Below are 14,959 nucleotides of genomic sequence, written 5' to 3' on the forward strand. Positions count from 1 at the left end.
AAGTTTACACACGCACATTTAGTTTGCATTAGCCCAATTTAAGGCACGTTAAGGGAGCATATCTACATTTGTGCACCCTTAATGCACCTTAAAAATGGCAGACAAGGTTCTTTGGCTAAGTCTGATATATTTTATTTTAGTTGGTCTAAGAAAATATAAATCGGATTTACCCATAGAACCTTGTCTGCCTACGTCCTTAGACCAAACACAGCTACAAGCTGTGCCCCTTTAAAATGGCAATTTTAGGCTATTAGAACCTAAATTTAATACCTGGAGATATTAAATTTATGCACAAATAGCTAAGTCGCATTAGTGAACATGTAGATACACTAATAGGCATTACTGCGGTGTGCATCTATTGAGTTGCAGCTAACTTGAGTCCCAAGTCGGTCCACACACTTGCGTTAACGCACCTTAGCACGTGCACATGTAGAGGCGTGCTTAAAATCGCCTTTATAAGTATTAGGCTAATATGCATTACATTTAGGCGCATGTAAAAGCACATGAGGATACACCCATCATTTCATAAATAGGAAAGAGACGTTATAGTTCACCATGCCTCTACCAGAAACAGCACAACAGTCCCTAAAGCTGAGGCACCAGAGAGAAACCAATATGTAACTCAATTTTAGTCTTATAATTGACAATAGGGGTTTGCTAAATTACTTACCCACTTATTCACAGAAGATTTGGTTGTTGCAACCCAAAGGGCTGGCGGAGGATCAGCTGATCTATCAAGTTCCATCTAAATAATTAGACAAGAAAACATTTTCACATACCAAGTTTAACTATGATCTCTCCAAAAATGTTTTGCTTTCTAGTAGCCTGCAATCATTACTGGATAGACTCCAGAAACAAAAACTGCTTATTGAAGACTTGCAAGATTCAATACAGTAGACAGTTAAGTTACAAGTTCTAATCCAGTAAGTGCTCAACTGCAATTTTTAGTTTTATTGTAAATCCCATAGAAGCAATAATTATTTCAGATCTCGAAAATTTCAGATGTCAGTATTTAAATTGTAGCACTAGCAAATACTGAATTCTTAAAAAGTATATCAGCTGTTGGGCTCTCATTTTAAAACATTTTAAATATTATAGTATTTAACATTTGACAGCAAAACCATCTTTAAAAGATTTAATTAAAACAGCTCAGTACTACTAAAACACAGAATATTAATCTAACTTCTGAAAAATCCATCCCGCTCCTACAGCAAAGAATCACTCTATTTAAAACTTCAGAGAGTATTTACATTCCAACTATAGAGTGGTTACCTATAATTTTATATTTTATTTTGAGTTGATATTTTCCAGGAGCTGTATTTAAAAAACAAAACAAGTGCTTAGGATACATTTTAAACATGCTAAGCCAGCATCATACACAGCTCAGAAAGACCAGGCTGTTCATGTATTTGGGCTATGTTAGCTATAAACTGGAAGATAGTCTTAATATTCCTAATGTTTAACTTGTACATAGAAAGCAGTTGCAGACTGTGACAAAAACTTTCCACCTTGTTAGTTAAAAAAAGGAATAAGATTAAGGCGGGGGGAAGGAGAGAGTGTTAGAAGAGACTTTAAAAACAAGGAAACTTAAGAATAAGTGGTAAACATTTTTCCCCTATGACCTTAGAAACACTGGTTTATTCTTAAACGTATTAAAATAGGGATAAATTAAATACTTTAATTGACTGCAGAAGCTACATAGAACGTTCTATTTGCTCTAACCTCACTAACCTCATCACCAGAAGCAAACTTTCTCAGGCCCAGAATGCACCAAATGGACCCAAGACCATGCCATGACAAGAAATGCAAAACCTGCCAACATCTCCACAACCCCCACAATCACTACACCCCACAGAGCCATCAGCATTCCTGGATCTTACAGCTGCACCTCCAGAAATGTTATATATCTCATCCAATGCACCAAATGCCCTGATGGAAAATACATAGGAGAGACTAAACAACAACTGCGCACCAGAATGAATGCACACTGGAAATCTATCAAAGACAGGAATACCCAATGACCTGTGGGGGCAAATTTCTCACAAGAAAACCACTCTCTCAGTCCTAATCCCCAAAGGAAACTTACACAACACTTCCCAGACGAGCCTATGAACTCCACTTCATCCACCTCCTGGATACTAAACATCATGGACTGAATATAGACACTGGATTTATGACACATCATAACCTGCCTGACATCTGACTCCCCAGGTATCTCTCCACTATTCATCCCCCTTCAAGTCTGTCTCTCACCCATTGACTCCTCAATCTACATTTTCACAGACTGCCTGTCTTGTGTGCAGAACAGCCCAGCCTCTGGTCTCTCTACTTTTCCTTCCATCCAGGAAGAGCACACACCAACTGCTGAAGCTTCCTTAGCCTAATGAAGGGTTTTTGAACCCGAAAGCTTGCTTAATAATGGTTTTCCAGCTATTTAAGTCGGTCTAATAAAAGATATCAGATTCACCCAAAGAACCTTGTCTGCCTATTTGCTCTAAGGTATTATTTTAATAATTTAGATAAAAGACATGCATTGTTCATTTTTCTCCAGTCAACAAAAGCCTTCTTCACATGAATCTGAGGAGAAGGAAGTTATATTATATTAAAAGTACGCTTACAAATACGTGCATTACATAAACACGCTGGCTCCAAAACACCTGAAATATAACAAAGGCTGGAACTCCTCTGACTATTATAAGCAGATGGAATTTAATGTCAGTTCATGCCAATTAGCCAAAAGCATCTACAAAAGATCAAGCTTGTAGCAAACTTAAGTAAAACTAGATACCTTAAGAACTGGGGCTTTTTCTTCACAGATGAGCACACGGATATCAGGATTTCGTAGATCTGTACAATAAATCTTCCTGTCTCTTCCTCCTGAATAAACATGAGTGAAGGCTTCATTAACCTGCAGGGCCCAAACACCTTCATCATGGACTCGATATGTGGCTATACACCTCTGCTGCCCAAGGGACCATAGACGAATAGTTCCATCAGAACTGCCTGAAAGACACTGAGCAACAAACATTGTTTTTAAACAAATGCCATCAGTATGTATCAAGAAAAGAGCTTCTGTTTTGTTTTTAATGCTTTGAAATACTTAAGTATTTTTCCTTTAAGACAGTATTAAATAATTACAGGGTCCACGTCTAGTACTATTTTGTTTTTTGTGACACACGTTATGTCAAGGAGAGAATGAGATAACCCAATATTAATTTGTATTGTGCCTGTCTGTCCATCCCCCTCCAGTAGACCATTAAAGCTATATTTGTCCCCTTTTATTTTTAGAATAAGTCCTCAGCTACAGTTACAACCACAAGTTCTTTTAACAATATACTTATTATAATTTCTTAGTTATGTCAGAGATGTGTATTAAAAGTAATGGGATAAATACATTTTATGTATTTATAGTTTAAAATTTGTAGGCTAGAACAGATTTTAAAGTAAATTACTTTTAATTCTACAATCTATAGTGTAAGATGTGGGGAGGAAAAAAATATTGAAAGATTAAGAACAACTGCTAAAGGAGCAGAGAAGTCTTCATTAAGGGTACTTATGTTTCAAATATACATACCTGTGTGCCATCTCTGTTCAACAACAATGCTTTTACATTGTCTGTGTGCCCTTTAAGTTTCATTAGTTTTGCACAAGTCCTTGGATCCCACACCCTTAAAACCTATAACAACAGACATAAAATAACTATACTGATTTCATTCTTTTCAGATACCCTGCTTACACTAGTGTAACTCTTGAAGAATCACCAAAGCATTTCTTCCACAAATTAAAAATAAGCATGTAAAGCACTTGATTAAGACAAAAGATTGAGTTACATTTTATGCATTTCAGGCAAGTCATGGGGGTCAGGAAGGAATTTCACCAGCCTAAATGTTAACTTGGCAACTACTTTTTTTCCCTCCTGTTCCTCTGAAGCATGAAAGATTAGCTCAGGCTAAGGATGGAATACTCAGGAAGGTGAGCTGGTGCTCTTAGGTGGTTGTGAGATCTCTCTCAAATGCCCTGTTCACATGCTCAGGGTCAATAAAAGCACCAGATTTTGGAGTCGGAAAGGTCATACTGGCAGGGAACTTGGGGAGTTTTGCCTCCCTCCACAGAATGGAGTAGAATTCACTTCATGGTATCAGCTGGACATCTTTCACTCAGTTTCATAGCACTGCAGGACCTCATCCCAATTTAACAGTACGCCAAATATTTCAAACTTAAAATCTGTGCCACCCAAAAGTTTCATATATGAGATTTGATAAAACTTAATCCTCTTGTATATTGCAAGCTGTTAAGCCAGATGATCTTAACAGTCTTTTCTGGCTTTAATTTCTATGCAGCTACAAAAACTATTCCAAAATTTTGTTAAATTCACACAAACATGTGACACATTCTAGTAAACATATTTAGGGCAGCCATTTGTACTTTCTTGGAATCACAAACATATTCAGAACTAGTTTAAAACATAGTGTGCAAAGAAAAACAACAATAAGTTAATTAAGGCTGGAGGGGGGAAAAAAGTGTACCCAGTTCTGCCTACCTTTTCAGTGGACCCTGATACAATTACTGTTCCCATCTGATTCATTGCAAGACTGTAGATAGAGTCTTTGTTCCCACTCAGGGAAGAAGCTATCACAAAATAAAACAACTATCAATATTACTTCATTCACTTGTCCATTTGATAGGATAACAACTATAATATTTCCACGTGTGCAGTAAAAACCCAAAGCAAGTTTTGATTCAATAGAGTCATCCTATATGAAAGGAACAGCCCCTACCCTGAGCAAACAGGATTGCTTCCAGTAGAGAAATAATTTAGTTACCACATTGCCAACAGAAAAAGGAAAAAAAAAACTTTTCAATTCCTAATGTGTAGTTCTGTAAGAAGCAAATGTCTGCTCAGAGGCATATCAATCTACCATCCTTTACACTTACAGCCAATTTTAAAAATTTAACAACTGACAAAAGCACAGAGAAGGCAGTGCCAGACCTGAAAGCAAGCTTACTGAAAAAACACATAGTAGGATATTTCTACCAACTATGTAAATTCCTCAACCAGGTTGCTAAACCACTGGTTGCAACACAATAGCATATTCTCGTTTGGCTTAGTTTCAGCATCCTCAGTCACCCAGCATTATCATGTGAAGTTTAAACTTTCGGGCTAAGCCTTTGTCTCTTATAGTGAAGTTGAGGCATCTTGGACTCGTTATTTAGAAGCCAGTGCAAGATCTCCAAAAAGAGGGCCACATGAAACCCTTAACACAGAATTTCTCTCATCCTTTTTGAAGATTATATTAGTCTAAAGCTTGGCAGGCTCAACAAGATAAGGACAGCTGCTACACACTTGCAGTAGCTATTTTCACATTGATATTAAAAGTGAGTGTTCATTTCCTTCCAGTTAGTCCAATATCACTATTACAATTTAACAAGCTCATCTTGACCAAAACTACACAAAAGCCTTATGTGTTTCCTTATGAACCAAATCAGCAAATGTCTCCAACCATCTTTCCCAGTCACCCCCTACTACAAAATGATATACCCATAATTATCAAAAAGAACAGGAAACAAACGAACTCTTAACCATTTTGATATCACCAGGCTTTCAGGGATGATTGGTGAGAAAGCCAACAAAAGCAGTCTGAGGAAAATCAACAAGATATCCACTCCAAGTGAGTGCTAGAGTTGTAGGCATTCTTCATCTTTCAAGAAACAGATGCACCTGAAAAACTATTGATGCTGCCATACTACATCTATTCCAAGCACACACACACACACACACACTTTAAAACAAGGTTGAAAAATCCACTCACCAGGGATGAGCAGGAAGATCTTTAACAAGGACCTAAATCAAATGTCTGCATTTTTAAACTGTTTCTAGCCCTTGTGATTGATAGAACAACTTTCCTATATGAACTGAATGCAAGCCAAGGTGACATGGACTTTGACTGCATATCAGTAACTTCAGTGCCTCTGTTACAGCTTTATCAAGCAAGAGCATAACAGTAAAATTAACAAGATTTACCCTGTTGTTATTCAAAACCTAGAGCTGTGAGAGCAATAATTCCAACACTGGATGGAAAAGCAAAGGCAAAACAATTTTAATTTTTTGTTGTGAGGCTGTACTGTATACACTGTTACATCAGCGATTCCTACTAAACAGAACCTGATATTAAAAAGATCCTCCCAAGAAGGGTGCATTAACCATGCTTTTCCCTGCAGCTTTCTTTACACTATGGCAATACTACAGATCTCACTCAAGTCCACTGTTACCTGGCACCTGCTCCCAACTTTGATATCTATATCTGTTCACTAGCTTTAGTTCTTCTAACAAATACATACCTGATTTGAAGCTGAATTGTGAGTTTTACACTGAAGCCACAAAAATACAAGATAGGAACTACAGTATACAGAAAATTCACTAACATCTTAAGGAGAAAATATGTTAGTTGAGGAGCCAACAACTGTTGCAGTTAAAGCTCTAGTAAGTCTAGATGAAACAGGCTCATTTCACTGAAGGTGATAATGTTCAAAGAGATTTCCCCTCCTTTCTAGATTCCATAATTATGAGTTAATATTGTCAGCTATTATACACTTCAGTGGAGACCAAGGAATACTTTTAGTAATGACAATTACTTGTGTATTTTTATTTACATGCAAAAAACTGGCATCTGCTATCCTAAAATAACCTGAAATGTTAATTGATGCACTGAATTTTAATATTTTCTATGTACCTACTTGTGACAGTGTTGTTTGAGGCAGTCAGTGCTGTTAGAGTATTTACGTCCCAGAGAAATATTTGTCTGTCCAGCCCGGCAGATGCTACCAGTTCTTTATCTTTTGCATATGCTAAGGCTTTCACATAATCCTACAATAAAATGGGTACAGCAACATGACAAGGAACAGGCAAATACCATTAGTATGAAGTCCGCATCTTAATGTTTAAACAACAGCTTTTAAAATAACAATGATAATTTATACTAATGATAATTAAATGTTTTTTACCTTGTGTGTCCTAAGTGTTGACATACAAAATCCCTTGTGTGCATTCCACACTTTAACAGTAGTATCAGAAGATGCAGATATCACTACAGAAAAAGAACAAAGAAATTAATAACTATTACAGAAAATGTGAAGTTAATATTCTTTGTTTCTGTTAAAAATGAAGGTAAATACAACTTTTTAAAATGTCCATTAAACATCTGTTGCAACTTTGGTAACATAAGCAAATAATACAGACTTTTAAAAACAGAATTAGAAAACAAGGAAAATGGTATTCAAGCTGCAGCAATTAAAGCAAGAATTTCTGAATGCCACATTTTTCCATTTCATACATTTAAATATGGTACCAAGTAAAAAACTACTTACATGTTTTACCATTGCAACAGAGTACAATATCGTTTACCCAATCTGTGTGATGTTCCATAGATGCTATATAAGGATCTTGCTGAAATTAAAAAATAAATTTGTATGAGGTCCCTTCAATATTTGAAAAGACTAACTCAGTTCTTGGATCCATTTGTGACACTCCTCTACTTCTGTATGATCAGTAGTTACTTCACATAGTCCTACTGAAGTCAAAACTATACACACTCAACTATCAAGCAATGTAAGAAAGGAGTCACAATCTGGCCTTTAAGAGAACACCTAAAAATGTAAAACACGAATAGAAGCTACATTACACTTGGTCTCAAACCCAGTAACACCAGCTTACGGTATTTGTTTTTGCAGGCATAAGACACAGGCATAAAAGCACCAATTAACCAAACGCAGTGTTCCCAAACAAAGGATCCTGCAATCTATAATCTAGTAAGGTTTGAGCCAAGGTGACAAACCAGCTTGGAAGATAAAACCCAAAAAAGAACAAATAAGTCACGTAAAATACCACCACCTGCCTTGGGAAAGAAAGAGAAAAACTATAAGGAAGTGAACAGGAAGAGAGAGAGAAATGGATGATAGTATATTTACAATGTAAAAAGTGTAATAAATTAGGCTTAACAGTGGTAAACCATTAAATAAGTTCCAGATGCTCCAAGAAGTACATTAAGAACAAACCAACTGATGATACTGTGAGTTTGAATGGCTCACAGATTGTATTTGTTATCCACTCTTTTTGTCCTTTCAAGTTTGACTATAAATTCTTCCAAGTACAGACCATGACTTGCCTGCAAAGAGCCATGCACTTTTTGTTACAGCATAAATATTAAGGTCAGCTACAAACCCTTAGCAAGGTAACCAAGATTCACTATTTCAATCACAGATGCCAGAGCTCATCATGAGTGTGTTAATGTAAAAACTTTTTTATTAAGAAAAGAAAAAGAGAAAGAAAAGAAAGAGGAATATTTTCCTGACTTACCTTGTGCTGATTGACACTCCATATCCTTATTATAGAGTCTCGGCCTGCTGTGAAGAGCCTGTTTAATGCTGGATCAAGCTGGAGTGCATTCACCCCGTTTCGATTGTACTTCTCCACCTCATCTCTAATCACATAGGAGACCTGAAATACATTTATACAAATAAGATTATAGTATTAAGATTTTTGGTCTTCACAAAAAAGCAGCTTTGGGAACTATTTCATTTTTCAATTTTCTACTTAAAGGTCTCAAAGATCTTTACAAGCATTAAAGAATTTAATCTCAACACCCCTCCCATTGCAACAAGCCTCATTCCCAATTTACAAGAAGAATAACTGAGGTATACAGAGGATAAGAGACTTGCACATCATCATGAATGATTATCGAAGACCTCAGAACAAAACCAAAAGAATGGTCTAGAGACTAGAGAACTTGCCCAGACCATGGGAGACCTGGAGTTAATTCCATATTGTCACTAATAAACTGGGTGACCCTGTGCTATTCATTTAGGTTAAGTGACCCAGCTCTCCTGTTTCCCCAAGAATAGAGGTGTATGCACATTAAAAACTGTGAAGCCCTCAGGTGATGGAGATCATAATTACTCAGGCCATAAGTAGTGAGAATTCATATCTCCTTATTCTTAGTCCTTTGCTTCAACTGGGATATCATTTGAAAACTATTTTTTTTTCCAAAAGAAAATAATCTGCTAATGCTACAAGGAAGTCATAAAAATCACTATGCCTAGAAAACTAGAAAAAGTTTATTGGTCATGGAAAAAATACTTAAGTGGTCTTGAACCAGAGATCATAAAAAATGTTCATTCCCTGTATTACAATGGCTTCAAGACACCATCTATCCTGATGACAGGCTCAGTGTACAAAGCTGCATATCTAGTAAAGATAATTAGTGCCAAATTCCTAAGTGGGAGAATCCTGGGTGAAGCAAAGGAAAGTGGGGAGGATCTTAACTAGAGTTTCTTTCCCCTCCTCCCACCAGTAAAGGCGAGGTACTGTTTGTAAGGAAAATCTCATATCCTGACTTCTAGTACAAAAACACTGCCACTACTCTACAGGACAGGATTCGAGCACGAATACTCATAACCACTCATCCCTTGTTCTCCTCAACAACACCCACGCTTCTCCACCACTTTCTTAAATCTCTCCCTTACACTTTCTACTTGCCCTAACACTTCAAAACCCTCTCCTGCCCACCCAACACTTGTGTTTACCAGCTGCCCTCTGCTTCTACTCTTTACACCCTGATGCTCAATACATGCCAGTTCTCCCTCCCAAGCAATCCATTCCCATTAACAGCAGCCTCTTTCCTATGGCTATCCAGGTGCCCATATCTATGCTGCTTGCCACAGTCCTTCTCATCCTCCTGAGACCTGGACCCATCTTCTTACCCACATTTTCCACTGTCCTGCCATGTCCTGTTACTGTCGAAGTGATGTAGCCATGATGGTCCAAGAAATATGCAAGCAGCAAGGATTTTTTGTCTATTAGCTTTTACCAGATCAACTGCATGGTTGAAAGGACTTAGACAAGCTTTCAGACACCACAGTACCCTTCCTTAAGTCTTAGCAGTAATGAGGAGAGAAACTTGTCCATCCTAACCAAACAGTTGGTCCAATAAATAGATAATGGCCCACAAAAATCCTTGCCTAGTCATCTGACATTTATAGCTATCTAATATATTTTATTAGCCATCTAATATATTGTTTTAGTTTTCTCTCTTGTGACTCAAGTCAGCATATTAAAATGCGAGATGTTGGGTACTGCAAATTAAGATACAAAGTGTATTGTTTGGGGGCAAGAGAGAGGAAAGTGCGAGATGTTTCTATCAGCATAGAAAACTATTATAATAGACAGGAGCTGTAACATTAAAAAACTGTATTTAGGTCCAATTATTTCTGTAGTATAGATGAACACTGTGCTACTGCTCAGCAATGCTTGATCAATGTCTCTGCATTGTTAGGACCTGTGCCAAACTGGATGAGCAAAAGAACATGCTACAAAAATAAAAAACTTAAAGTCTTCCATAACATTACAAAGCACTAACAAGCAAAACATGTTTTTTAAAATATTCTGATTCAGCCAAAGAAAACATGCAACCTTTCTTAAAAACTAGGGCAAGCATAATTCACACAGCTAGTTACAAGGTACCAAGCACTGCTAGATCAAACCAGATGAGTACAATCACTGGGGAGAAAGTCTCTTCCTGTGGCGTACTGCCATAGCGAAGATCAGCAGAGACACCCAAGCTGCAGCTCCCTGGATATAAGTGAGAAAGAGCTGCTGGCAGGATGCTTTTTTTTGTGATGTGTCCTTGATTTTCAAGCTCCCTACACCTCACTGTATGGCTCAGCCAGTGCCCAGATTTGCTAGTCTTTCAAGTCCACTGTAAAGCTGTCATTTTCTCCCATGTCTTCCCTAAAGGTAATGAAAGTGGGCAGAGTCAATACAGAGATATTTATAAGCAGTCTTTTGCTTATTGTAATATTCTGATTTTTAACTTTAGGACAGGTACCAAAAAACTCCAGAGGGTCAATAATTGTAGTTTAAAAATTAAAATGAGCAAATAAGTGACCTCTCTCCATAGAAAGATTCAAAAAATCTTGGGTGGGAGAAAAAGAAAAATGGTTGTTTTTTTTAATAGAACTGATACTAACTTGGCACTTGGCTGATTTAGACTAGACATAGGGAAAAAAACTTCTTTACAGCCCTAGGGTCTACCATTAATGGAGGGTCTGGAACATACTCCACCCCACTGCTGGTGCTACCACCTACTCTGGACTCATTCAAATGGTGTTTGGATGCTTATCTTGAGAGGGTCATTTGACCCCAGGTAACTTCCTGCCTACGGCAGGGGGGCAGGACTCAGTCTTGCAAGGTCCCTTTCAGCCCCTAATGTCTATGAATTTGGCGAGTCAAGTACAGAAGGTTACATATTTCTATATGTTTTCCAGTCGGACCCACATAACGGATGCCAAACTACTTTCCAGCATAACAGATAAAGCAATTGCTGTCTATTAAGCTAATTTTAGCTGGTCCAACTGGTAGCAAAAACTCCCATAAAGGTAGGCATTGCTATTGCCAGTAAAGTCTATCCAGTTGTGTTTGGAAAAAAGATATACCAGCAAGCAAACATTTATGATCTCAATGCAAGCCTTCTGCCAGCTCAATATACTATTTAAGTGCAAACTCATTGGGGGTAGGGAGAGGGGGAGAGGAGTCAGAGGAGGAAACAACAAAAGACACTAGGCACTTACCTGGAATATGCACTTATCCTCATTTAATGCACGAAGCACTTATTAAGTACACAGCACTATCAGTTTTGGAGCTGCTAGTGCCACAGCACATTGTTAGTGCTATGGAGGTAATAAACATAGTTACAACACCATTACTGCTGTATTAGCAGCCCCAGAATTGATTAGAGCCCCTCAATTTCAAGGCTTCTAACAACAACCCTTTGACAGCCACTTCTCCTCTATTGCCTCTAATACAATTCAAGAAATACAACAGATTACAAAGTAGACAGTTACAATTAGGATGCTGTTAGCCAGAGCACAAGTAAATTACAAATTAGACAGCCAGGCTGAAAGATGCTATGCACTAAAGCACTTTATGCACTTAAAATAGTAATTATCTGCATGAGGGCTATTACAATGTAAGCAAAAGGCAACAAATTGAGACTGGCATTATGTTATGCAATTAAGTTAATTATGCACTTATTTGATATATACCTTAGTGGAGTAGGCTGCATAGAAATGTTAGCATAATACCCTTCCCAACACTACTATAATTGCAATGGAGACCTGGCCTTGACACAGTAATTTCCACATGTGGATTTAGTTTAACACCGCTGAAGCCAAGGGGAGTATTATTCCCGTTTCACAGAAAAGAAAACGTAAGTGAAGAGGAAAATTACTTGATTGGGGTAAAAAAGCCAAAGCAAAACAACAACAGCAACAAACCTATAGAAGATCTTGGGAAAAGAATCCAGCTCCCCTGGTCACTAGTTCAGCACTTAACTACAAGATGATCTTTTCACCTAACAAAGGGGAAATTAGAAAAGGAATTCTGTGGCACACCAAATACATATTCTTTATTTCTTAAATGTATCTAAAGTGTAAAATTAAGATTTAACACAATAATTGGTTGCAATTTCATTTTTTTAAGAGAAAAGGCAAAATATTCATCAACACCTTGTCAGTAATAACAGTTACTTGTGACCATCACCAACAAGTAATTCTACTACTGTTGCCAAGATCAAGAGAGATTATAAATTTCATGCTCCTGGAATATTAGAGCGCAGGATTTCAAGCAGTTATTCCCATCTCACAGATGAGATCTGTACAATGTTTATAATTATGAAGCACACTGAATACATTTTCACTTAAAATAGGTTATGACAGTTTCCTATTAAGAGAAGAAGAAAGTTATGTTCCCAGATATAAAGTGAATGCTTAATATTTTTCCTTTCTGACATTTTTTGTACTACAAAATTATGTTTGGTAAAAAGCCATATAGTTAAGAGAGGGGAGGGAGGGAAGAAGCAACAAAGAAGATAAATAAAATGTCCGTGTTGGATAAGTTTACTTGAGATACTTCAAGTGAACACCATTTCTATTACTAAGAAAACTAGGTAAACCAGGGGTCTGCAAATAGCATAAACTAATTCTTAATGGACAAAGTGTGTCACAAGCGTCTCTCTTCTTATTCCCAACTATGGACTCTACATACAGATTGGAGACCTAATAACTTTCCTGTGATAAGCATGAAAACTACTTGTATGGAAAGTATTTAACATGTTTTTAGCTTCTTGTTACGCAAAGACCAATGCCAAGATCCTGTAAATGATAAGTAGGTGCTTCATAAACCGTAATAGTGGAAACATCAAATCAAGGACTAATATAGACATAAAGCCATGTGTCCAGACCCATGCTGAAGACCTTGTTCGAGAAACGCGACACCAAAAGATACTTCGTCAGAATCTATTTGTTGGATGTCACACGTAATGTTTTATGAGAACAGCCAGCCACAAGCAAACAGAAATAGTTTAACACACAAATTGCATGGTTCAAAAACACAAAGGGAGAGGACAGAAGATTGGTTTGTATGAAATCTCTGCTAAAGAGGGTGCATGAGAAACAAGCCCATAAATAAAAGCATCTTAAAATTGAAGAAGTCAAGGGGTAGGGGCGGAAATCAATGAAGGGGATAATGGAAATCATTCAGAAAACCACATGCAGGTTTCCCTTGCTTTATGCTGTACACGCGTTCCTGGAAAACAGTGCGTAACTTGAATTCGCACAGTGGAAACCCACTTTACAATGCAACAACTAGGGATACGATCCAAGACCTCGATTGTGTTGACCCCCCAGACCCACTCCTACCACTCTTGCAAGATAATTTGGGTACTTGCCAACAGCAAACAAACTGCACACACAAGCACCCGGGGGGGGGGAGGAAGAGGGTGGCACACATTACCATAATGGGGACGGCAACCACAGAAACACATGCTGCCATCGACAAGCAAGGAGCACTGATCTGATCCTCACAGGAGACTATTTCGGTGCGCGTCACTCTGGCCGTACAAAGCAGAGCACCGCGGGCATCCCCCGCACCAGTCGTGTAAGAGCAGATTGACCTCGCATAGAGCAAAGTTTCGGTATAAAAATGGGTCATCGCCCAGGAGCAAATCCGCACTCATGAAACCCGCACAAGACTTTAAGTCCAACGCAACGAGGCTAAGCGAGCATCCTAAGGGAAAAGACGCCGCTACCCAGGACAATTCGCTGCCGAACTACCCCACAACCCCGGCGAGGTAGCCACTATATCTGCCACCCCGCTACAGACAAACGTGCACACCATGGACTACACAACCGAGAAGGCTTCGCGCCGTTATCGCCCCGGCGGCCACGAGCCCCAGGCAGCTGTTAGCACAGGCAGGGCGGGGCCCCGGGCACGTGCGAGAGGGTCCACAGCGGCAGTTGGTGACGGCTGGGGGAGGGGCTCTCCCTCTTCTCCCCCGCAACAGCTCAGAGCCTCCCCGCCGCCCCCAGTCCGGCCCAGCCCCGCTGGCTCCCACCTTACCTGCACTTTTCGCCGCCCCGCCGTGTTCTGTCGGTGATGCGCCGCCATCTTACATGTTGACACTCTGAGGTCATTTCCGAGCAGAGCCCGGAAGTCCCGCCCCACCTTCTTCCGCTGCCTGCCGCCGTTCGTGGTTGCTAAGGGAGCGGTGCGGAAGGGGCGGGGCGGGAGCTGTTTCCCGCGCGCGCCTGGGCGTGGGGCCATGCCCCTTTTTCCGGGTCGACCTGCGCCATTGTGGGTGCTGGAAGTTCCCTTCTTTGGCTCCTCAGGGCAGTGTGTCTCCCTCCCTCCCCTTGGGGGAAGCAGCAGGGCGGCTCCGGGCAGCTGGGGTGTAGCTGTGTCCACGTCAGGACGGGGGCGGCTACGGCTCTTGGGGGAAATCTGGTATCTTTGATGAGGCCAACTGCCGTGGTTGGAAAAATTCTTCTTAGTGAGCTTTTGGGCCCCTGCACCCTTTTGTGCTCCTGCCTGAAAGCTTGCTCTTGAGAAATTTTTTTCCCACTGTCGGAG

General features: G+C 39.3%; 1 protein-coding gene across 1 annotated transcript in view; it reads right to left on the reverse strand.

Annotated features, from left to right (window-relative positions):
* Positions 1-14,548, reverse strand: part of WDR48 (WD repeat domain 48) — a 37,347-nt gene extending 22,799 nt beyond the window's left edge. The window contains exons 1-9 of the mRNA XM_019508097.1: positions 14,450-14,548; positions 8,354-8,494; positions 7,366-7,444; positions 7,003-7,085; positions 6,736-6,865; positions 4,541-4,629; positions 3,575-3,676; positions 2,789-3,013; positions 671-745 (exon numbers count right to left, since the gene is read on the reverse strand). Of these exons, the coding sequence (XP_019363642.1) occupies positions 671-745; positions 2,789-3,013; positions 3,575-3,676; positions 4,541-4,629; positions 6,736-6,865; positions 7,003-7,085; positions 7,366-7,444; positions 8,354-8,494; positions 14,450-14,497 (972 nt within the window). The 5' untranslated portion in view covers positions 14,498-14,548. The remainder of the gene's footprint in view (positions 1-670; positions 746-2,788; positions 3,014-3,574; positions 3,677-4,540; positions 4,630-6,735; positions 6,866-7,002; positions 7,086-7,365; positions 7,445-8,353; positions 8,495-14,449) is intronic.
* Positions 14,549-14,959: the final 411 nt, after the last annotated feature.

Source organism: Gavialis gangeticus, unplaced genomic scaffold (genome assembly GCF_001723915.1).
Source record: "Gavialis gangeticus isolate Ggan-Ray unplaced genomic scaffold, GavGan_comp1, whole genome shotgun sequence".
NCBI lineage: Eukaryota > Metazoa > Chordata > Crocodylia > Gavialidae > Gavialis > Gavialis gangeticus.